The 24,797-nt window shown below is 42.8% G+C and overlaps 3 protein-coding genes across 6 annotated transcripts in view; 2 read left to right on the top strand and 1 right to left on the bottom strand.

Moving 5' to 3' along the window:
- Window positions 1-75: 75 nt before the first annotated feature.
- rhov (ras homolog family member V) lies at window positions 76-3,851 on the bottom strand. The gene is made up of 3 exons (XM_086060778.1): window positions 3,565-3,851; window positions 2,805-2,863; window positions 76-2,028 (listed from the first exon to the last, which is right to left on the bottom strand). The coding sequence occupies exons 1-3, from the start codon at window positions 3,788-3,790 to the stop codon at window positions 1,582-1,584; spliced, it is 732 nt and encodes a 243-aa protein (XP_085916904.1). The 5' UTR covers window positions 3,791-3,851; the 3' UTR covers window positions 76-1,581.
- vps18 (VPS18 core subunit of CORVET and HOPS complexes) lies at window positions 3,572-11,123 on the top strand. Its single transcript, XM_086060777.1, has 9 exons — window positions 3,572-4,753; window positions 4,830-4,971; window positions 5,154-5,245; window positions 6,315-6,565; window positions 6,701-7,054; window positions 8,007-9,275; window positions 9,348-9,557; window positions 10,151-10,387; window positions 10,466-11,123. Exons 1-9 carry the CDS (start codon window positions 4,651-4,653, stop codon window positions 10,754-10,756), a joined length of 2,949 nt encoding a protein of 982 aa, XP_085916903.1. The 5' UTR covers window positions 3,572-4,650; the 3' UTR covers window positions 10,757-11,123.
- An 807-nt stretch (window positions 11,124-11,930) lies between these two features.
- The window catches only part of ino80 (INO80 complex ATPase subunit), a 31,332-nt gene continuing 18,465 nt past the window's right edge, over window positions 11,931-24,797 (top strand). Inside the window, exons 1-27 of one of the 4 annotated variants that reach the window (XM_086060401.1) lie at window positions 11,931-12,029; window positions 12,885-13,076; window positions 13,162-13,280; window positions 13,533-13,588; window positions 13,688-13,889; window positions 14,018-14,151; window positions 14,220-14,287; window positions 14,352-14,498; window positions 15,154-15,274; window positions 15,353-15,558; window positions 15,727-15,780; window positions 15,871-16,074; window positions 16,171-16,375; window positions 16,441-16,508; window positions 17,258-17,461; window positions 17,536-17,616; window positions 18,409-18,504; window positions 19,483-19,542; window positions 19,630-19,772; window positions 19,854-20,056; window positions 21,756-21,841; window positions 22,215-22,382; window positions 22,508-22,641; window positions 22,708-22,775; window positions 22,852-22,945; window positions 23,811-24,003; window positions 24,620-24,760. In XM_086060401.1, the coding sequence (XP_085916527.1) occupies window positions 13,732-13,889; window positions 14,018-14,151; window positions 14,220-14,287; window positions 14,352-14,498; window positions 15,154-15,274; window positions 15,353-15,558; window positions 15,727-15,780; window positions 15,871-16,074; window positions 16,171-16,375; window positions 16,441-16,508; window positions 17,258-17,461; window positions 17,536-17,616; window positions 18,409-18,504; window positions 19,483-19,542; window positions 19,630-19,772; window positions 19,854-20,056; window positions 21,756-21,841; window positions 22,215-22,382; window positions 22,508-22,641; window positions 22,708-22,775; window positions 22,852-22,945; window positions 23,811-24,003; window positions 24,620-24,760 (3,036 nt within the window). In that variant the 5' untranslated portion in view covers window positions 11,931-12,029; window positions 12,885-13,076; window positions 13,162-13,280; window positions 13,533-13,588; window positions 13,688-13,731. The other 3 variants (XM_086060402.1, XM_086060404.1, XM_086060403.1) reach the window with 3 other exon arrangements.

The following is a 24,797-nucleotide window of genomic DNA, read 5'->3' on the forward strand; positions in this document are numbered from 1 at the left end:
CCCCAGATGTAAAGTAGCTTGTCTTATCAGATGGCTGTGAATTGTTCAGTCTAAAAATATACATAACACAGAGGCTGTAATTTGCACTTCATTTATTTACGTCACATCGCTCTGACATGTAAATAACAAGACACACGGGTTAGAGGAGAGGGAGGCACAATAGCACATAAGTGATACAAAAAAAAAGTTTACATTGAAAATCCACTTTGGTGTCAACGATTGTTTGAACAAACACAATTCATTCGGACCACTTCCACAAGAAGCATAATAAACGTCCAGTTCTATATACATCCAATAATATATACATTTACATACATACAATAAGGTTATGATTAGACTGGAGTGCAAAATATGGCTCTTTTTTTGCATTAGGGGCAGGTAGGGCTATGCTACGCCAGATCCACTAATGGCAGTTTAAAAAAGAAAAAAAGAAGAAGTAATTTTTTTAAAGTAGGATTTTTTTTAGAAAATTAATTTCATACAATTGTTGTTTTATTTTTTGCTTATTTTTGTGGTAATCAAAATAGTTGTTTGAAGACTAATTGGAAGCTTAGAAATGCTTTTAAAATGTTTACTTCACATTTCATGCTATATATAACTGCCCTTTTTGGCAGAATTTTAATATTTTTCTTCATGGTGAACAAACCCTTAACATGAATGAAAAAAATAACTACAATATTCACTTGTATTTTTCCATGACTTTTCTCAGTTTGTTATTAAAAAATATCTATCAACAAATCGAATTAAGGACAAATAGTAGATGAGGTGAATATATGCAGCAATTATTTTTTCCTTTCAAGGGTTAGGGTTAGGGTTAGGGTGAGTTTGAAAACCGTGACCTCGAGAGTCTAGACTGATCGCCATCACAGGGGCTGAAGGTCCAACCTGACTGCCCTCCTGTAACCTGCTCAAACTCAAAACTGGGTCAATGCGATACAGTACGTGCGTTCCTTTTCGCAACATTGCAAAAAGTCACCGTCGCGTTAATTAAGGCACGAAAACCAGTCTGGGCGCAGCGTCCTTTAGCGCTCAGGTAAAAATGTGGCACCTCACTTTTTTGCACCGTAACCTGACACGGAGGCTCACGTGCTGAAACCGGGCTTCACGCCCTCCGTTTCACCAGTACACACACATACGAGCATGCAAATCCATGTCATTTGCATGTTGTCTTTCAACAAAATGGCCAAACAGTCTGTAAGTTTGAATGTGGTGAGAGGAAGTGTGATTATTAGGGATCCTCGAGAAGTGTTTTTCTCATACTTTACTACTGTGTTAGCATAGATTAGCACCTCACCGTTCACCACAGTCAAGGAATACGGAATAAATGCTCCAACAGCTTTCCATACAATAGATAGCATTTCCAGCTAACTCATTTGCACATTTTCCAGTGTAACAGGTCAACCAGAAGAACCATTAGCAGCGTAATGTTTCACATAACTGCGTATTCCAAGCTCAAGTGGTTGTAAACAAGACAACAGTCCTAGCTCGGTGGGTGGCGGCTCCATAGCCTTCTCCCGATGCCATTTCCTATATGTCACTTCACAGACCAACGTCGCATATAAATTAAGAACTTGTGTCGGCTCAGACAAAGCAGAAGAATTTTTTCCAGCTGCACCTGGAAAAGGCCTTGGTGCGCCTGTCCGACGACCGCCTTTTCTTGGCCTGCCGCGCCTTGTTCTTGATGGCGGCGAAGATGGCGGCGTCGAACGCCTCCTTCAAGTTTTTCTGCGTGAGCGACGAGCACTCCACGTAGTCCGCCGCCCGGATCTTCTCCGCCATGCCTTGCGCCCGCGAGCTGGCCACGGGCTTGACGCTGGCGCGGTCCAGGCCGATGAGCACGTTGACGTCCAGGAGGAGGTCCGACTGAGTGCCCACCAGGACGATGGGTGAGGTGGGGTTGCAGGCGCGGATCTCGGGCACCCATTTTTGGGTGATGTTGTGGAAGGAGGCGGGGTTGACCATGCTGAAGCAGAGCAGGAAGACGTCCGTGTGCGAGTAGGACAGCGATCGGAACTCGTCAAACTCCTCCTGAAAGGCATCGAGAATGTTGAGTCAGTGGAATTGTCGTCAAACGTTATCAACAAAAGATTGCTTACAGGAGGAGCTCTCAAGACTTATTGGGTCCAGGGACTTATTATATATAAAGGGTGAATTCATAACAAGAAGTCCCTCATAATCCTAACATCAATTAAAACCCGCACACAGTGAACCCTTGTTTACCACACGGGTGAAACCATTTAGAGATTTGGAGACAAATAGCAGATTCTTAAAATGGATTCTAATGTAAATAGGCAGCGGGGGAGGCCCGGACGGGACTTTTGTGCTCCCATTTATTTGTTCCAGCGGTATAAGAGGAACACAACAGTATTTTGGATGTTTGAGGGAGGACTGGCTGACTCCAAAGTAAAGTAATCCCAAAAAAAACAGCCACTGCCACTTTAACAACTATTACCCAGCAGCAGTCGGGCCCTACAACCAACCCAGTGGCTATTGTTGTGAATTGGAGCTGTTTAAATAAAATTGACAGACAGTTCTTTGTTTGCCACAAAGAGGAAATTGTTAGCATGCAAAGAGCAATGTGAGAGCGAAAGATTTACACGATCGATATACAACCAATGGGAAGTTAACAACTGTAGAGATCATAATCCATGGTTGGTTGGATGAAGATATCAAAAATGTATCATATTGGCCATTTATATGTGAATAATGACTACTCTTAAGGAAATATATGTATATGTATTTATGTTTTTGAGTCTGACAAAGAAAAGTAAGATAAATAGAAAAAATTGTAAACTCAGATTTACCTGTCCTGCAGTGTCCACCAGCTGTACTCTGACTGGGGATCCATCAACTTGGACCTGGCCTGTTGAAAACAAGGAATGCCATTTACAGTTCATGCAGTACATAATAATATATATTTTTTAAATTCCTTGAAATGTGAAATTCTGTGTTGATGGTAGTCTATCGACAATTAGTTGTCTCTTTGTAGTTGTACTGTGCTTTTATACATAAATCCCCCCCCCCCCCCATACTTTCATGTATACTGTGTTATTTTATGTATTAGTGTTATATGCTCCGCCTTCCTGGCCAGATCACCATTCAAAAAGAGCCATCTATCACAATGGGGTATTCTCTTGATTAAATGAAGGTAATGATTGATTTTTTACATCTTTCAAGGGGAACAAAAGTAAAGCAAATGACTCCAGTGATTAAAAAAAAGTCAAAAATGAAGCCTCCAAACCAACCTTTACTCGTTTTTTTTGTTTAATTTAACTCACTTACACATATCAATAGATAATGACATATTTTCTGTAGTTTTGTAGAAAATTTATTTAAAAAAGTTGGTGATCCACTTGATGTTACTGTACTTGTATTCCTTATGTGTGAAGATTTTTTACATTAATACTACACATTACAATTGTGTGTGTGTTTTTTTTTTTTTTTTAATAAATGTACTTAAAATGAATGTACCGTATACGGGGGGGGGGGGGGGGGGGGATATAATGACATCAAATTGTTGTTCCAAGTTCATTTTGTGTTAATTTGAATGAATAAATATCATACCAGAGAAGACGTCGAAGCCGGTCTGCTTATAGTCCACCGGGTATCCGTTTGAGGTGTAGCTGACAATCATGCTGGTCTTGCCCACGGCGCCGTCGCCCACCAGCATGCAGCTGATGACGCCCGGCTCCAGCTCGTCCTCCCGGGTCAGTCCGCAACCGGAGGAGACGCGGGACTCGTGGTAGAAGTACTCCATGTGAGGTGGCATGTCGGGCGCGATTCTCACCATCGGGTGTCTTTGCTGTCTTCTGTGCTATGACTCGAGAAGGGCGGCAGTTTTTTTTTTTTTATATTTATGGTCACTAACACTCTGGGAGCTTGTCATTTGAATAACCACGCCCATTGAGGGAAAAGTGAAGCTCGTTGTTCCAACGTTGTCCAAGAGCGACACCCAACGTCGGTAAGGAGCACTGCATCAATTATTCATGATCATACAGGATTTTTCATAGTTAAAGCAACTTTCCGCTCTGACAGGTTGTCATAAACATTGCCATTGAGAGAAAGGCTTACGTTAGGAATAATTATTCTGAATTAATGTCTTCCGTTTTCAGTGCAACACTATTATTTGCCTACCAAGAGAAAGCCGGATACTATGTCGGTCATTGTCACAAAGTGACCCCCGATGGCAGAATGGGGGTACTGCATCAACTATGATCACATGAGGACTGTCACCTGACTCGCTCCTTTCTCCCTTATTTACGCACTTGTAGTCAGTTTCGGTAATACTACTATAAGGCGGTTGAATGTTTAGTTATGTGACCGTTACACGTCTACAACCCGCTAATGAAACTAGAAAGTGCCTCGGACGAGTTATTTTACGGGATCTAGCTCCTAGCTAGCTATGGAGCTATTCATTCATGCCGCTCTGGATGCGAACTATTTTGTATTGTACGACTGTTGAATGTTATATTATCTTAGTAACGTCTGAAATATGCTAATATGTTTTGAAATAGGCGAAACAGGCGGACGAGTATCGCGGAGCCCGTTTACGAGAGCTAGCTGCCAGCTAACTAGAGGGCTAGCTGCATAGTCATATTTTAGCTGTCGAGCTTCTTCCTTCACTGATTTGGAATCAAGTTCCACGTAAATATGGCTTCGATACTGGACGAGTACGAGGACTCGCAAAATATCAGGCAAAGCGCACAGCAGCACGGCCGCCTGGCGAGTGCCAATATCGGGATAACACATTCAGGTAAGCCGGGGAGGCAACCAGGAGTGATTGGAAGATTCTGGGATGATACTGTTTAATGACTCAAATGTTTTCTCAGGCTTCGTCAATGTGCGACTCGAGGAGGAAAAGCCCATTTTCAACAAGCAGAGGATCGATTTTACGCCACCCGAGAGGATAAATCACCTGGCAGTCTGCAACAATCAGCTATGCATGAGTCTGGGGAAGGACACCCTGCTGAGGCAAATAACAATCATAAACGGTCACTGTAATTGCTCACTCGTGCAGTGCTTTTTGATTGGATTAGTTGAAAAGTCGGTGACAAGCTGTGATTAGTCCAGTCATAGATGTTTATTGGAGTCTTCAAGAAGAGTTGTTGGGAGATGAAAAAGGCTGATAGGAATGTATGCCTGTTTCTTTGTAGAATTGATTTGGCTAAACCTGATCACCCCAATCAGATTGACCTTGGAAGGAAAGATGACAGCAAAGTACACAAACTCTTCCTGGATCCAACGGGTAAGAAAATCAACGTTGATCCCCCAAAAATGATATTCATTGACATTTCTATGGTGTACATTTTCATAAAATGCAAATCAGCATACAAGTAACAGTTTGAAACTAGTGTTATTTGGGTAGTATGATTATTTGTGAAAAACATTTTTGGTTGATGATTGGATTAATCTAAGAAAATACTGGATTAAGTCTGGTCAAATATATATTTTTTTATATTAAATTAGATTTTAATTCTCCTAAATTAAATGTTGTCTCTTGTAAAATAACTTATTTTTTAATTCTTGTTCTATTTTGTAAAAGTAATTATTTCATTGCAACCGAGTATCTTGGAAATTTATTCAGGTATTCTTGGATAATCCCAAGAAAATACACAACATAGTCTAGCAAAAGTATGTTTTTTCCCCTTGTAACATTCAAATTCTCCCAAAATTAAGACTTTTTTTTTAGGTTATCGTGCTTCGCGTTTGTAAAAGTACTTTTTTTTGTAATATTGCTTTATGACATTAAAATTTTATCACTGAAACCTTTCAGATTTTATTCTCTTAAAGTTGCAATTGAAATATTAATATATTTTTTTTATTGCAACATTGTGAACCTTTTCTTGTAAATTCATATTTTTATCTTGAAATTAAAACCTTAATAAAAAATAAAAGGAAAAAAAAACCCAAAAATGTAACATTTTTTAATTGCGATATTCCAACTATATTCCTTAAGTAAATATTTTATTCTTGCAATATTACAACTTTTTTTCTAGTAATGTGATTTTTCGCATTTCTGATAAAATTTAGACATTTAGTGTAAAATTGTACACATTTTTTCCCCCTTCCATTTCGTGATGAGGGTAATATTGTGCCTTTTTCTCATATTACTTTTTCAGTGTAACCCTGCTACTCATACTCAAAAGTTTAAAAATAAATAAATGTAAAGACATTTTGATCATTAATGAATCATCTCCATGAGTAGAAATGTTCACTATTGTTAACATACTATGACTGTGGGGGATGGAAAAGACCAAATTTAACACCTCTGTCTTCCCTTACAATTGTTCTGTCCTTTTTCTTTTTTTTTTTAGGCTCCCACTTGCTAATCAGCATGAGCACCAGCGAGTGTCTGTACCTGAACAGGAACACGCAAAAGGTGCGCAGTCTGTCTCGCTGGCGGGGCCACCTGGTGGAGAGCGTGGGCTGGAACAAGCTGCTGGGCAACGAGACCAACACGGGGCCCATCCTGGTCGGCACCGGCCAAGGCGTCATCTTCGAGGCCGAGATCTCTGCCACCGAAGGGAGCCTCTTTAACACCAACCCGGACCAGTACTTCAGACAAGTGCGTCTTCATGAGTGTGTTTGGGCTACATCGTTTTTTTTGGAAGTCAATTCTGTGAAATCGCCAAAATGTTCAATCAAACCACATCATTGTGACATCATGTGTTATGTAATACACATGCTAATATTATTCCAGGTCCACTCCCTGGAGGAAGACGGGAAGCCGGCGCCGGTGTGCTGCCTGGAGGTGGAGCGCGGCCTGGAGAACAAGTTCTTCATCATCGCCACCACCCGCAAGCGCCTCTTCCAGTTTGTGGGCAAAGTAGCCGAGGGCATGGAGCAGCAGGGCTTCAGCTCCATCTTCACCCAGAACCAGGACCTGCTGCCTAGCTTCCAGGAGTTCCCGGCCAACATGGGCTATAGCGAGATCACCTTCTACACGTCCAAGCTCCGTACCTCCCCCAAGGCCTTTGCCTGGATGATGGGCAACGGCGTGCTCTACGGGCAGCTGGACTACGTCAGGCCCGACTCACTGTTGAGTGACGTGCAGGTAACTGTTATGCCTGTTGACCACGGGATTATGTTTGAACCTTTCCCCAGTGTTTATTTTTAAGATAGTGTTTTTATATGGGTTTTGATGCCCTTACACGTGGGAAAGGAGAGTCACATTCATGAAATAGACTTTTTAAGTTATTGAACCCCAGGAAAAGAGTATAACCATGAGCATGCAGGCACACGCGTAGACTCAAAGACTCAAACCTCACCAGTAGGCCCCGCCTCCAAAAAGCACATGCATGTGCACAGATGCGACAATAGGCTCGGTATGCTTGTAGTTTTGCTTTGTTTTTTTATTCAAAAAGTGGGTATTTGTAAGTTTAAATGTGTTTGTTGTATGGCAGTTTTATTTTAAACTGCTCAACCTTGGAGGCATTTGTAGTTTTATTTTTTTAACAATAGTCATTTTTACGTGAGTATCTTTTTTTTTTTTTACTCGTTATATTTTAAACTGCGACATTTGGTTGTTTTACTTTCATTTACAATGTTTTGGCAGCTTTTCTAGTCATAATGGCAGTCCTGTACATAGGGCTGCTCGATTGTGAAGAAAATATTAATCACGATTAATTTGGTAATAATTCAAATCACGATTAGTGCAATCATTTGTTTTTTGTTACAAAACAAGACAATTTTTAAACATATATATATATATATAAACACTATAATTATAATTATGCAAGTTCCTTTTGGACCAAACAAGATTTATTAAATTAGTCAGTTTGAAATTAAAAAAAGGTGCAAACATATAAATGTAAACAACTAAGTTTGTTTACGATTATATTAATTTTGTAGTTGGGGAGTATAAAAACTGAAATTGTAATTGAATTTTGAATAATTGTAAATGTGTGTATATATGGAATAAATGAACCATTTTCCAGTACAACCGCAAATGTTCACTGTATTTGCTCCATTATTTACTACGACTACTCTCATGTTGTGTTCCTCAGGTGTGGGAGTACACGGCCGACATCGACCTGTCTCTCAACAAGCCCATCTCCATCGTTCTGACCCAGTTCCACTTCCTTTTGTTGCTGCACGACCGGGTCAAGGCGATCTGCACGCTGAACGGCCAGGTGGTTCACGAGGACGTGTTCCCGGACAAATTCGGCCCCCTCAAGAGGATGATCAAGGACCCGTCGGGCGGCCTGGTGTGGCTCTACACGGAGCGGGCCGTGTTCCGCTACCACATCCAGCGCGAGTCCCGCGACGTGTGGCAGATGTACATGAGCATGAACAAGTTCGACCTGGCCAAGGAGTACTGCCGCGAGCGGCCCGAATGCATGGACATGGTCCTGGCCAAGGAGGCTGAGCATTGCTTCCAGAACAAGCGCTACCTGGAGAGCGCCAAGTGCTACGCCCTGACGCAGAACTACTTCGAAGAGATTGCGCTCAAGTTCATCGAAGCCAAGCAAGAGGAGGCCCTGAAGGAGTTCTTGCTGAAGAAACTGACCAATCTGAAGGCGAGCGAGAGGACGCAGATCACCTTGCTCGTCACCTGGCTGGCCGAGCTCTACTTGAACCGGCTGGGCCAGCTGGAGGACGACGACGGCAAGGCGGGCATCCTCTTCCGGGAGACCCGCGACGAGTTCCGCCACTTCCTGAGCACCTCCAAGCACCGCGAGTGCCTGTTCAACAACCGCGGCACCATCTACGACCTGCTGGCCAGCCACGGCAACGTGGACGACATGGTGTACTTCTCGGTGGTCATGCAGGACTACGGGAGGGTGGTGTCGCACTACTGCCAGCACGACGACTACCGCGCCGCCCTGGAGGTGCTCGCCAAGCACTGCGACGAGAAGCTCTTCTACAAGTTCTCCCCGGTGCTCATGCAGCACATCCCCGAGAGGGTGGTGGACGCCTGGATCCAAATGGGCAAGCGGCTGGAGCCCAAGAAACTCATCCCGGCGCTGATGAACTACAGCCACAAGGGAAGCAGCCAGCAGATCAACGAGACGGTGCGCTACATGGAGTTCTGCGTGCACGAGCTGCGCGTCACCGAGGAGGCCATCCACAACTACCTGCTGTCGCTCTACGCCAAGTACAAGCCCGACTCGCTGCTGCGCTACCTGGAGGAGGCGGGCACGTACGCCTCGGAGATCCACTACGACCTCAAGTACGCGCTCAGGCTGTGCGCCGAACACGGCTACCTGCGCGCCTGCGTGCTGGTGTACAGGATTATGGAGCTGTACGAGGAGGCGGTGGATCTCGCCTTGCAAGTAAGTGAAATCGGGACAGTTGTGCCTTGACTTATGAGTGCCCCAACTTACGAGCAAGGCTGTTGTCCGCAGGTGGATGTGGATTTGGCCAAGAGCTGCGCCGACCTGCCGGAGGATGACGAGGAGCTGCGAAAGAAGCTGTGGCTGAAGATCGCCCGTCATGTGGTGCAGGAGGAGAAGGACGTGAAGAAGGCCATGAACTGCTTGTCCAGCTGCGACCTGCTCAAGATCGAGGACATCCTGCCTTTCTTTCCCGACTTTGTCACCATTGACCACTTTAAGGTTGGAAACCATTAACCATGACTATATGACATTATTTTTAAGCAATCAGTTTTCATGATTTTACTAGGGCCAACCGTTATGGATTTTTTTTTAGGCCCATGTAGATTACGATATTTGACAGAATAAAATTCTGATAACCGATTCACTTTTTCACTCCCAGCCATTTTCACCGCAGTAACCCCCTTTGCTCCCGGCTGTTTTGCTGGATTTTGACTGATTTTGCACACAGAATATTGTATTCTATTGCTATAAAAACATGGAACCTACCAAAAAATATATATTAGTCTCTTCTTTTATCAGAGAAAAAAAAGTATATTTGTTTATGTTTCCGTTTTGCAGCACTTAGCATTAGAATATATCCAAGTTTCATTATTATTCACAAACCTGTTGAAAACACTGGGGAAAAAGAGCTTGTTGCAACACAGCCCTGGCTGATCTCTAATACTCTGCTGCCACCCGCTGGCAGTTTTTTGTAACAACTACCATTGTTTTAAGCGACCTCTTCAGGTCAGAAGCAGCTTCTAGCTTCTCTAGCATAACCCCCGTTGTTACAGAAACGTTTGGCAAACGGTCGGTCTGTTTGTGTCTTTCAGGAGGCCATCTGCAGCTCCCTGGAGGAGTACAACAAGCACATCGAGGAGCTGAAGCAGGAAATGGAGGAGGCCACCGAGAGTGCCAAACGCATCCGAGAGGACATCCAGGAAATGCGGAACAAGTACGGCGTGGTGGACTCCCAGGACAAATGTTCGTCCTGTGATTTTCCGTTGCTCAACAGGCCCTTTTATTTGTTCCTGTGCGGACACATGTTCCACTCTGACTGCCTCCTGCAGGTATGCCGCACAATTACGATCGGGAGAAGTGTCTCCATTTACACGGATGATGCATTTTTGACATTTTCCACCCTCTAGGAAGTGACGCCTCACCTGTCTGCCTACAAGCTGAGTCGTTTGGACGAGCTGCAAAAGAAACTCTCTGCCTCCACGCAGGCGTCCAAATCGCGCCACCGGCCCACGCTGAATGAGGAAGGCGACGCGCCCAGCCGTAGCAAGGGCGGGGTTAGTCGCGAGCAGATGAAATCCGACCTGGACGACATGGTCGCGTCCGAGTGCGTGTACTGCGGCGAGCTTATGACCAGGTCTGTGGACAAGCCCTTCATCGATCCCAAGAAGTTCGAGGAGGACAAATCCAGCTGGCTGTGAATGAGACGGACTTGGGTTGGATGTAGCAGATTGAGATGTTTGTCCGGTTGCCTGTTATTGCCTGATCCGTGACCACCACTACTGAGAATAGTGTCTGCTTTTTCTGTTTGAGGCTGATTTGGAATATTTTTACACTTCTGAATGACATACTAAGTAAATTTGTTCCCAACACATACACACATCTCAAAGTTTCAAATGTGGGATTAAATATGCATCATACAGTCTTTATTGCCATATTATGTTTGTATATTATGTTACGCTTCTTTTGTCCAGCTTGTACTCAACTGTCCAATGGTCAATGTTTCTTGCACTGTCTATCTTAACACCATGGAAAATAAATTAAACACATTAGTTTTATGCTTTGTCATGTTGAACCTACTCTGTCCTGTCCTTTTTTTTTTTATTAAGCTATTTTTTAAATTGTATTCATAAAGGAGCGTGCACAATAAATGTGTAAGTAAAAATAATTACTAAATTTTGCGTAAAATGAAGTAAAAACTAAATATAAAGCATAAGTACTAATATAAAATATTTGTTTATTACATTATTAAATTATGACAATATTTTGGGGTAAAACTATATTTTATATTTATGCTATATTACATTATACATTATTTAAAAATTGTTATACATACCTCTTATGTGTCGCCTAGGAACAATTAACCTCACTCATGAGTACCAATTACCAAAATTATTCTTAAAATCTATTCAGCTATGCTAATCATGTCAAATACATTGAGGTACAACTCGTATTGTTTCACTTTTATGACATCAATGTGTTTTATAATTACGTAGCGGTTTCCTTTGTGCTTGGCCATACCAAATACGGAGTTCCCTCATGGTGACGTAAGACGTAGCTCAGTAACCATCGCAGAGGGCAGACACTACTAATCGACATCGGAAAGTCTCCGATGTGCGTGCGGTACTTTCGATTTACCGCCGCGACACGCCATAAAATCCCCCCTCTGATTTTTGCTAATTTATTTGCATGTGTCGTGTGATTTAAATGTGAACATCCTGCCGTCAGACACGCAGAAAGGCGAGCAGCCGTCGCTCGGCGCTCGATTAAAAAGCCTGCTCCTTGCTTGTGCCTCCATGGCGTCGTGTCTCTGTGCTCTCTCAGTAACAGAAAGTGGCCGCCTCTCCGCCGCCGCTGCAGACTCAAAGCTCACAGACTCGCTCGGCGCCTTTAACCGCCATTTTGGAGTCAGGGAACCGAGAGTCGGCAGCAGCGGCGAGAGACACGCGAAAGGGGCCACACGGGGGGGTTGAGGTGAGAGACACCGTTACGGCAAAGGAGCAATGGTGGGGGGAAGATGGCCGGGAGGGAGAAAAGAATTAAAAACACGGGGAGCGCATACACGACCACGACTTGAGCTTCCCCCTGCAAGGACACTAGAGGCGCGAGCGGGCCGGTTAGGGCCTTGCCGCCTCCCCCGACCAGCGGGCTACACAATTAAAGTCATTAAAGCAGTATCTTAATATATACTTAAGGCAGAAGAGGTGGTGGCCTTAAAGAGACAGGGCGGGTGTGGTCACTTCATAATAATGTTACGCGAAGACTGTCAAAACTCCCGTTAGCATCCCAAAGGCTAATGCTAACACGGCGCTAAATTATCAGGCAGACCGGTCAAAAGTCCACTCTACACGGGCTATAAGATATGATTCGACTCCTATAATGCGAACTGACCGCAGGCGCCTCTCAACTTATGTTGATGCGATGCGGCTAAGTGTTAGCATCGAGACTCGTTAGCTTTTGCTACAACCTATGCTAACCGTTCAGCACACAGTTTAACGTTCAAGGTTAGCCACCTAGCTAGCGTTGGCTAACTTGGCAAGCTAACAATAACAGGATGACGTTTGATTAATGAGTACATTTTAGGACACATTTCAGTGATAAAAAAAAATCTATTTATTAAACGTTTACGTCGCTGGTAGTACTTTAAATTGCATGTAGTGTTTCTCTAATGAGCATGTCTGCCTCTTAGGTTACGGGTTCGAATCTCAGTCCCTTTTGTGTGAAATGTGCATTTCATTTCTCCTCCCACGAATACATGGTGGTGAATAGTAATTTCTATTGTTGTGTGATTGTTTTTCTACATGCTCTTTACGATTGGCTAGCGACCAGTCCAGGGTGTACCACGCCTCTTGCTCGAAGTCAGCTGGGATAGGCTCCTGTGACCCTTCAGGAGAAGCGCGATAAAAAATTATCAAATGGATGGAGCTTCACATTGATGAATCAGATAAAAACAACAAACAAAACATGTTTTAGTTTCAGTCCCTTTATTTTAAAACAGGACATTGTTTTCAAATTGACACTGTAAGTTTGGCCTGTAACATGTCAGAAAATAGGCAAAAATGTTGTTTTCCAAAGTAAAAGCAAATGCTTCATTTTGATTCAACAGAGATAATCGGTCTGCTTTCATGGAGGACTTTATTCAGAAGTCATATACAATATATACACCGCTGAGATGCTGAAATGAAGCTGAATAAAGAAGCATTGGGACAATTTTAAATTAAAAAGGTAAACAATTTGATTGTCACAAATAATTCTGGATTACAGTAATTCATAATCAATTCGTTGTCGATTAATTGTTTCACCTCTAATTTGTAATATTAAATTTGTAAATGTTTTCCCCCATGTGGCTACTGTTGAAAATCAAGCACCCACTGTATTTGATTTTTTTTTTTTTGCGGTAAAAATCTTCCCATTTGTTGTTCTTCATCTAATATATATTTTTCCTAGTAATTGGCTATTTTTCTATTTTTGTTTAAGGGTTCTGTGTATCCATAATCATGCAACTGACGATTATGACTGCCCTTACAGAAGAGGTAAGCCCACAAAAGAGTAGTGTATTTTACACAGTGTCCTTGAAGTAGCGTGTTATTTTTGAATGAATGGCCTATTCCCCTTCATTGCCTCCCTTGCAGTAAAAATCCCTGCCCAGCCGGACCTGTGGGCGTATCTGGACTGTATGGCGTCCGGGCAGGGCGGGCGGCCCGAGCTGGCCGGGGCGGTGGGGGGCTCGTCAGGCCTGGCCAAACCTCTCTACCTGCAACGCTTGGAACGCTCCCTCAGGCTGGAAAGCTTTCTGCGCCAAACGGCCACCGTCTTCAATAAAGATGTCACCAGGTATTGTAAAATAAGTCTTCTATACCATACTGTCGTTGTTCAACCATTTTTCTCTCTCTACATACTCAGTTTTAAATATTTGAGTTGATTTGCTGAAAAAAGTATTTTCGTAATTGTGACTTTTCCAGCGATGACAGCGATGACAGCGACAGCGCTCTGGGGTCCGGGCTCTCTCTCGAACCCTTGACAGTGAAGAGGGAGCCCTGTGACCAAGAAGACTCCTTTGTCGAAGGCAAGCCCCTCAATGGCGTCCTTCTGCAAGGTAAAGCTGTGAGACCTTCCCCACAAGCATCCAATCATAAAACTAAACATGAGTTTTCATTTTTGCAGACCAAAAGACGGACAAAGCAAACCTGTACAACTTCTCCAAAATGAAGAAGAACCGGAAATGGTTGAAGGTGAGGAATATATTGCACTAATTTGTCCGAATACACCGTTCCTAAATGATTCCTTATTCTTCAGAGCCTGTTGTTGAGCGACAACACCACTGACTCGGACACAGACTCGGACGACTCGGACTTTAGTATGTCGCGTGACGAGTTGCACGACATGCTGAGGCTGCACCGCTACACCAGGCAGCATCAGAACAAGTTCCACACGGACCGCGAGGTAAATGGAAAGGCCCGTGTGGCCACACGAGGTCCGACTTCACAAAGGTTGCAGTTCTATCTCGCCATTCATCCATTTTCTACAACATATATACCTTCCTTCTTACCAGTTTAAATAGTTATCATATTTTTCCATAAGTCGCTATAAATTGCATCAGTCAATAAATGCATCATAATGGAAAAACAAAACAAAACAAAGCCACTCCGGAGTATAAATCGCATTTCTTCTTCTTCAATGTCTTCTTCTCTTCTTCTACTTTCTTTTGGTGTTTGTCAAATACATTTGATACTTTACCGCCACCTTCTGGCCACATGCAGTAATGTACCAAAACTATATGCTGGCCCCCCAAAAAGTCAACACCATAACGAAGATTTTAGGTGCCAGTCTGAGCTCTAATTTTAATGTATCTGAGTCGCACCTGACCTGAGTATAAATCGCAGGCGGACCAGCCAAACTGAAAAAAAGTGCGACTTTGTAGTCAGAAATATACGTTAATTCGTTATATTGTAAAATGTTAAAATGTGTCAAATTCATACCAGTGGGAAGGTTTTGAATTCCGAATCAGAAGTTGGCTAAAATTCTAAATTCCCAGTTTTCTTGAATGCACCATTAATACACAATTGACTTGACACTTTTCCGTCTGGTTGTGCTGTAGCTTCAGCAGTACCAGTTCTACAGCACTGGCCTGCTTTCCAGTCAAGACCTCTTCTATGAGCAACAGCGCCACCTCATGGGCCCAAAGAAGAAGAAAATCAAAGAGGAGAAAAAATTCAAGGGTAACAAAAGTTATTTTATTACATTGTTGTGATAATTTTGTTCAGAAAAGTATTCCCGCGGCCTGTTTTTGTTCGCAGCCAAGCTGAAGAAAGTGAAGAAGAAGAAGAAACGTGGCGAGGGCGACTTTTCCGACGAGGGCCTCCCTTACGTGGCCAAGACCTTTGCCAAGTTTTCGCAGGACGCGCCGGCACCCATACTGAAGAAGAAGCACCTGAGCGTGGAGCAGCTGAATGCACGCCGGCGCAAAGTGTGGCTAACCATTGCCAAGAAGGAGATCCCCAAGGTGAGTAAGGCGCACCTTACCTATAATTAAGCATATTATGCATTTCTATTACATTTTAAAACAGCTCTCAGGTGTCTTAACTTTATATCTAATTTAAAAAGTCCTTAATATGTCACCTTTGAAAACACATCTGAAAGGTTTCTTGCTCCACTTTGCCCCGATTTGCAGTCTTTCAAGCAGAAGACCTCCGCTAAGAACCTGGTGTTGACCAATGCTAAAAAGGTAAGTCAGGTACACTTTTGTAAATGACTTCCAGTTAACTTCCCAAAAACATGTCATCTCCTTTCCCCCCCCTTTTTGTCCGGTCTTCAGTTGGCCCACCAGTGCATGCGCGAGGTGCGCCGCGCCGCCATCCAGGCGCAGAAGAACTGCAAGGAGACGCTGCCTCGCGCCCGCCGCCTCACCAAGGAGATGATGCTCTACTGGAAAAAGTACGACAAGGTGGAGAAGGAGCACAGGAAGCGGGCTGAGAAGGAGGCGCTGGAGCAGCGGAAACTGGACGAGGAGATGAAGGAGGTCGGCGGAGGGGAAGCGGCTTCTTCTTCACAACATGCAACGGACAATTAGGCGGATAGTATGCTTCCATTTTTTACACACTGTTTTCGTTTCCAGGCCAAGCGTCAGCAGCGCAAGCTCAACTTCCTCATCACGCAAACGGAACTCTACGCCCACTTTATGAGCGGCAAAGCCTCCGCCGGCTCGCCGGGGGGCGAAGACGCCCAAGAGGAGATTCTGAAGAAGCTGGATGACACCAGCGCGCGACGGCAGATCGACATCGGGGGAGGCGTCATGGTCAATGTGGGGCAGGAGGACTACGGTACGATGTTTCTGATTTCTAGTAAGTCGGCACAAAATGTCTAAAATGTGAATATATGCTTTCAGACAGTGAATACTACAAGTCTCAGGCTCTGAGGAATGCGCAGGAGGCCTACCATATTCATCAACAGAGAGTGAGTTGATGATTAGATATACCTTTCTGTAATCTGGTTTATATAGCAGGGTTTTTCCTGGCTTGAGGCATAGTTATTATAATTTTGATCATTCAAAACCAGGCAAACACTTTCAAAACAGCTTGATTCGTTTTTTGAGGGAAATCTAGAGAGATTAGAAAAATTGATGTTTAACGACTAAAGATTTGCAAAGATTTTAACATGACAATGTCTTGACAATAGTATGTTCTATGCAGCCCCACTAATATAAATACGGTATCTTGGTTAATATTGTGTTAGTGGAATATCAGTTAAGAAGCAATCAATATCAGAAGGCGGCTATTTTGACACTTGAAACTGACATCATAGTTGCTCAGGTCTCAGGTAACAACCAATCACAGCTCAGCTTCAGAATACAGGTGAGCTGTGATTGGCCGTTGCCTGAGCAACTCTGATGTCATCTTCAGTTGACAACAAGTGGCAAAATGGCCGCCCCCATGATATGGATAAAAACAGCTGGATTTTGCTGCACAACTCACATGACACACAGGTTGACTTGAAAAATACTATCTTAATTTAGACGAGACAACTCTAAAAAGACAAAAGCATTTGATGCAATGCTTGATCAATACATTTTTTTCCCTGATAAATTGTATCTGATGCAAAATGGTCCAAAACGTTTTCAGTGGGAAAGAAAATCCAACATATCAGAGCTTTTACAACTAGAGGCTCATTCAAATCTTGTCCAATCCTCCATTCTCCCCCTGCAGACACACATGTTCGACGAGGACTCCCACGATAGCCGCTCTGCGTCGTCCTCAGCGGCCGCTGCCTTCAGTTTCGGCGAAAGCTACAGTTTATCCAACCCGTCCATTCAAGCCGGCGAGGACATCCCGCAGCCCACCATCTTCAACGGCAAGCTGAAGGGCTACCAGCTCAAAGGCATGAACTGGCTCGCAAACCTCTATGAACAAGTAAGCCGAGGTGTTATTAAGAGTGGGATGATTTAGTCAGGAATGGTGGATTCAAATACTTCACATTTTCGTAGGGTATTAATGGCATCCTAGCGGATGAGATGGGGCTTGGGAAGACGGTCCAGAGTATCGCCCTGTTGGCCCACCTTGCAGAGGTAGGTGCTTTTTCCTTTTATCAGTTGCTCATATAAACACTATACTATACTTCCTCATATCGTGGCGTTTATTCTATGTACTGCTAGAGTGGAGATTAGCATTCCTACTCGGGGTGTGAATTGCCTAGTACCTGGCGATTTAATTCGTATCACGATTCATAGGCCACGATTCGATTCGATACCGATTAATCGGGATCCAAATCTAAAAATGTATTATTGCGATTTTTTTAAAACTCAAATTCAGAAAATACTAATCAGTAAACTTGTACAAGTACACTGTATGATTTGTATGAAAATTTATTTATTTCTCTGAAAATTCAGGCTTATAACTGAGCCACTGCATTTAACAAACAGGTTGCAGTCTGTTTCATGTTTGAACAGCACTGAAATAAAATATTAAGGCTTAATGTGCCATTAATATAACATTCTTCCATGCTTAATGTGTGAATCCTAACCCTAAGTAAGATGTTTTGTTGAATATTCCCATTAAAAAATGGACGTTTAAAAATCGATTCGGCCTCATATCGAATCGATTTGAGAATTGCGCGCTGTAATATCGCGATATATTGCCGAATAGATTTTCTCTAACACCCCTAATTCCTACTGTTAGCATGTTAGCATTATACCAATTCTCATTTGCATAGTGCTGCCTAAACTGCTGACTGCATGAAAAATTCCTCTCCATTAGTTCTGTATTCATCTTTTTGCTCTTGACTTTGACTTGTACACGAAACGTCAAAAGAAAAAATAAATATGCACTCTTAACAAATGTCTTCTTTTCCCTTATCACAGAGAGACAACATCTGGGGCCCATTCCTCATCATCTCCCCGGCGTCCACGCTCAACAACTGGCATCAGGAGTTCTCACGCTTTGTGCCCAAGTTCAAGGTGGGAATCTTCGACACGGTCGTTGTCACGCCACTCGAAAGATGCTCACTAGGAGGCAGTGTTCTATCAGGACAGCTAAATACAGTCTACTTAGCGAAAATGATGTACGTGCCGTGCACAAACACAACACATGGACTCACTAGTGTATTTCCCCTCCGACTCGTGACAATAAATCAGCTCCAGTCTATTCTGCTAATGAGCTGTGAAAAGAGCATATTACACAATTTGAAGATAAGCTTCCTCAAGACTGACTGAAAACAATTGAATGGCGACCGGTGTTGATGGATGTAATGATGCAGAAATGCTTTTCACATGGCATTTGTTAGCGACCTTAGAATCGAAGCAGTGATTCATGCTTGTTGCTCAGCTAAAACGTTTCCCCTGGAAGCGTCGTCTTGGCTCTGTTTTTATAGGGCTTTTTGAGCTTTGTTTGTAGTCAAATTGATTCACATCCTTCAAAAAATATACCATGTTCAATCGGATTTAGATCAGGGCTCTTCAAAGTAGTCTGATGTTTTGTTCTTAGCCATATTGGGAAGCCCATTTTGCTTCAGGATGTCTTGCTCGCTTGGAGATTACTCTGCACCCTGCACAGATTGAGCTAGTAGAAAAGTAGTCCTAGAACATGACCAAGATCAGTTTTTCGGACAATGGGCAGCACATTTCTCCCCAGGATGCCTTGATAGTCTTCGGATCTCAGCTCATTTTGCTCCAGGATGCACTGAGAGTGTTGACATTTCGTGTTTCTCTGCCAAATGCAGCAAAGAAACCCCAATTCGTAACAAATCCTCCTCGTAACAATCCAGGTTCAGAATAGTTACAGAAAATAGTTTGATGGCAATATTTTCCCTTTTAGTGAAAATAAACATTGTCTCCAAATGTCGGTTATCAGCATCCTTGACTGCTAATAATCGGTGTCGGTCCTGAAACCCCCCCGTATCGTATCATATCTCTAATTAAAATATATTTGTCACTCAGGTTTTGCCATATTGGGGTAACCCTCATGATCGCAAAGTTATTCGGAAATTCTGGAGCCAGGTAAGCAAGAATTGAAGAAGCTATAAATGGTTATTGTGTTCTGGTGTATAATAAAAATATCTGCTGCCGTGTTGTGTGTGTGTTCAGAAAACCCTTTACACTCAGAACGCACCGTTCCACGTGGTGATCACCAGCTACCAGCTGGTAGTCCAGGACGTCAAGTACTTCCAAAGGGTCAAATGGCAGTACATGGTTCTGGATGAGGCCCAGGCGTTGAAGAGCAGTACAAGGTATAGCGTGTACTAGAATGACTGATTGATTTAGTTAAGAAAATAGCAAAAAAACACTTCTCATCACCATTTTTTTTTTAGTGTGCGGTGGAAGATCCTCCTGCAGTTCCAGTGTCGAAACAGGCTGCTCCTGACGGGGACGCCTATCCAAAACACAATGGCCGAACTGTGGGCCCTGCTGCACTTCATCATGCCCACATTGTTCGATTCCCACGAGGAATTCAACGAGTGGTTCTCCAAGGACATCGAGAGCCACGCTGAGAACAAGTCGGCCATCGATGAGAGTGAGTACATTCGTTCCAATAAAAAAATAAATATATATATTTTAAAAATAAATGTATACTGTAATGCAGTGGTGGGCAAACTCGGTCCTCGAGGGCCGACGTCCTGCAGGTTTTGGAGGTTTCCTTGCTGCAACGCAGCTGATTCCAATCAACAGGATTGTTACCAAGCTTATGCAGAGCTTGCTGATGAGGTGATCATATATCAGCTGTGTTGGAGAAGGGAAACCTCCAAAACCTGCAGGACTGCGGCCCTCGAGGACCGAGTGTGCCCACCCCTGCTGTAATGCAAGTAATAGAGAAATTGTTTAGGAACATTATGAAGTAGTTCAACACCAACAGACTGTCTATAAACATAAGTAAAATTTCCATTAAACATTTTTTTTATAAAAGCAAAATTTTTGGAAAAATATAATTAGTACAAGGTCATTCTCTTCAATTATTTTTTTAATTGTTACTCAGAAAGCGTCTTGACTGTTTGCTGTCATTTATTTAGTGTTGACTTTTTTTTGTTTCTTTTTTGTGTGTGTGTGTTGATTAGGGACAAATATTATAAGTTTTTCTTCTTTCTGTCCCCTTTCATTTATTTTAAAGAATAAAATAAATGTTTGAATTGAAAAAATAAAGTAAATAAATTGTGTGCTACCTATTTTCCAAAATGCGCCTGTGAGTGGGTTGTCCGGAATTTTCGCCAGATGGTGAGGTCAAAATGCAGCAAATTTACATAATATTGCCCAAACACCGAGTTTCTCTCACGATTTGGCAGCTAGCAGTCTTTGGCTTTACGTGCACTGTTTATTAGGGGTTTGCCAAAAAATCGATTGTCATAAGAATCGCGATTCTCATTTAGTATGATTCAGAATCGATTTTAAATGTCCCAAAATCGATTTTATTTCAATTATTTTATACTGTCTTGCCCTTGTTTGTGTGTGCCTTTATTGGGAGCAATGTCATGTTGGGGGGGTGTGGTTCCGCTCGTTCTGATACACTGTTAAGTTGTAGCCACATAGAAGCAAAAAGTCATCAAGTTATTCCAATAAAAGTTTTTTATTTTTTGCAGTGTAGGATGTTAAGATGCTTCTCTGTATATATTCCTGAAGCATTTTGTATAAAGAGTCCTTCTTTTGAGTGATAAAAGTGCCACGAGTAGCCCGCTAATTAGCATTAGCGAGTCAGACTGGAGTAGATCATGACAATTCTTTGCATATTTATAAATTGAAGCAGAAATCATTGTCAATCCAAATTTTTTAAATCTAAAATCGTTCAGAATCGATAATCGATTCTGAATTAAATCACAGACCCAAAAATCGGAATCGAATCGAATCGTGAGACAATCATTCCCAGCCCCGCTGTTTATGCCACATACACATAACGGGTCCAGTAATTGACAAGTGTAATTTGGTGGCTTGGTGATGAAGTGCTGCCTCCATGACTGAAAATCCATGTTATTACTGTCGACATGGGGGCAGGTTTTTTTTCTTCACAAACTGGGCTTGTAGTAGTTACTCGCCTCATCTCAACAACCCTAGCTATGCCGCTCATAGTCAAAGTGACTAAAACCGTTCGTGTTGGCAACCCCTGCAGTAGAAGGTGACCTGCCCCTTCAAAACAGGCTCATTTGGCGATCAGTTCAACTTGGAATTTAAATTGTTGTTGTTTTTTCAGTTGGTCTTTTCATCAAGATTTACACATTTTGTCACAGACCAACTTTCGCGGCTACACATGATCCTCAAGCCTTTCATGCTGCGCAGGATCAAGAAGGATGTGGAAAACGAGCTCTCGGACAAGGTAAAAAAAACACTCACACTTCCTTCTCCCACCATACAAATGTCATGCAGGATATACCTTATGATGTCTAAGTACCACAGGAACCAAGACAAAGTGTGGTACAATGTAAACCTGCACCTTTGCCCCATTCATCTCCTCAGGCAGCTTATTGACAAAGTAAATGTTACTTAGCCATAATGTGCCCTTGCTGGCAGATCCGTGAAGGCCCTGTTTGGCTCACGGGTCGCCTCATACACTCACTCCCCCCCCTCTACGGGAGTCAAAAGTTCACCGCTCCCCCTCCTTCCTTCTCACAAGATTATGGTCATTTCAGACGTCTTTCTTTTGCGTTAATGACCTCCCGTGATGTAAATGCTCACCGCTCTGAACCCAGATCGAGATCCTGACCTACTGCCAGCTGACGTCCCGGCAGAGGTTGCTCTACCAAGCCCTGAGGAACAAGATCTCCATCGAGGACCTGCTGCAGTCCTCCATGGGCACGGCCCAGCAGTCCCACAGCACCACGTCGTCACTCATGAATCTGGTCATGCAGTTCAGGAAGGTAGGGGAGAAGTGGGATTTGATGTTAAGGGACCCACTGTGCAGTCACAGAACAAAATTAACTTGTCAGTCAAGGTACCGCCGTTTTTTGTTTTGCCTCGGTCAATGTGCATTTTCTTTCTGCAGGTGTGCAATCACCCTGACTTGTTTGAACGCCAGGAGACGCGCTCTCCTTTCCACATGTCCCTCGTGCCCTACGTCTTGCCCAAGTTCCTTTACCGCCACGGCCTCCTCCATGCTCACAGCCAGGCCACAGACAAGTAAGGATGACGCTCATTTAACAGTTCAGCATTGCACTTTGACCTCACAAAATATGTCCCCATCAGGTCACTGCGAGTGCTGCTGTCTCCCTTTTCCACATATCATATCCAACAGTCGCTCTTTCACAGGAAAGGTAAGTTGCTCTTCAACTTTGAACGTCCTGATTTAATGTTTTTTTTTTTATATATTTGCTTTATTAACCAACCTAGGTGATGATGAAGGAAACTGTTTTTCCTTCCTGCGTTTTATTGACGTGTCGCCGGCTGAGATGTCCAACCTCATGCTGCAAGGCACCTTAGTCAGGTAGGGGAGATAATGACTCATTTTAGAGATAGAAAAGTGCATAATTCAGCTAAAAATGCTTCTAATTTCAACGTTGCAGTGTTTTTGAAGCGCTCGTGTGGTTTAAGTATTAACAGTTAACAACCATAAATAAAAACTAGCGGCATGAAACACAATTTGATACAATGCTATGTTAGTAGTTCAAAATAGGCCTAAAATAACATTTATTACAATTTCATCAAAATTACATCAGGGCATGAAATAAAAAGTAATTCAATTAATTGTAGTATTAATATTTCACACCAATATTCAAATTAAGTGTCAGGGGCCTAAATTAAAATTTAAAAAGTTAAAATGAGGACCTGAAGTACAATTTTACATGTGGTAGTGTAATGTTAATATTTCGCAACCGATATATGTCTGAATAAAATAAAACAGAGACCTAAAATAATATTAATGAAATAAAATCAGAACGTGAAATAAAATCTAATACAATGTAATGTAATGTTAATATTTCAGAAAAAAAAGTAATAGCCTGAAGTAAAATGTAATAAAATTTAATTAAATGGCGGCATAATACCGTGGTGAATACAGTGTTATACAATTAAATAATACATTAAAATGTAATTGAATAAAAGTGGTCATAGGCATTGCACATAATTATGCATTTTCTCTTTTTTTTCCTTCATCTGGGAATTCAAATAGCCCCTATGTAGTGTAGTCATATGATCATTTTGAAGATGCATAGGGATTGTGTTAATAAGTAATTTACCCCAGCATGTTAACATGTAACCTTTAAAATGTAAATGTTGTAAAGTTTTAACTCTTTGATTTATTTTTTCATGAATTTTCCCTGTCTTGCTTTCCTTTCCTTTTCCATCCGCAGGTGGCTAGCCCTTTTTCTGTCTCTGAAGGCAGCGTACCGATCACATTGTCAGCGGCTGTTCGCCCTCCAGGAAGAAGGCGCAGGGGACGGGGGGCGGACGTCACAGTCCACGACTCTGTCCCGCAAAGACCTCCTCTTGTGGATACAAAGACCCTCGTCCTTCCCCAACACACAAACCAGCCCCATTCTACGGGTAAGTAAGAGATCACGCAGCACTAACGCCAATTCAAGGTTCAGAACTGCCAATAGGTGGCAGCGTGGCACTATGCATCCATCATTTCTCTCCACCAACGTACATCCACACACATTCGAAACATGCGTTTGTAGCACACAGCTGGTAATGTGTGGTTTATCCCTCCACATGGCGGCGTTCATCTCCACTAAGCTGCAGGTCATCAGACATTTACATAACACGTTTGGTACTTTAAGTTGGCAGCTGATGTGAATGGACTGAAGGGCTGCACTCGATGACCTTCTTTGGTATTCGACACAAAGGCACATTAGTCGAGATTTTGAAATGTAAATTTAAGGTGCATATAATAATAATAATAATAATAAACCTTTTCATTACCAATATCTGACTGAATACAATAATTTTATTCAGGTGGCTCCGTAATACAATTTAATCATACCAAATAAGCTGGGAATTACATGGAGTGTTCATAAAACTGGCTTTTTTTTTCATTTTTATTTTGAATTTGAGTGGTATGGGTCACAAAAGTCTAAATGTATTCATTTCTGGTCCTTTAGGCCAAAATGATGCCAGATTTTTTCCACCTAAATATCAATACCTCATGTTTTTGCATCAGAACCTGGTTTTCACGGCCCTCAGGCCAGGCATGGTCGGACACGCCGACGTGACCATCCACTGTCGACGTTCAGCCACCTCCCGACTCTGGCCGTGGCAGCCCGCGCTCCCGCCCAAGTTCCTTCTTGCAGCCACACCGAGGGTATGTATGTTTGTGTGTGTATCTCTGCGTGTGTGTG

The sequence above is a fragment of the Leptonotus elevatus genome, chromosome 18, assembly GCF_054856555.1.
Source record: "Leptonotus elevatus isolate MCC_2025b chromosome 18, RoL_Lele_1.0, whole genome shotgun sequence".
Classification (NCBI taxonomy): domain Eukaryota; kingdom Metazoa; phylum Chordata; class Actinopteri; order Syngnathiformes; family Syngnathidae; genus Leptonotus; species Leptonotus elevatus.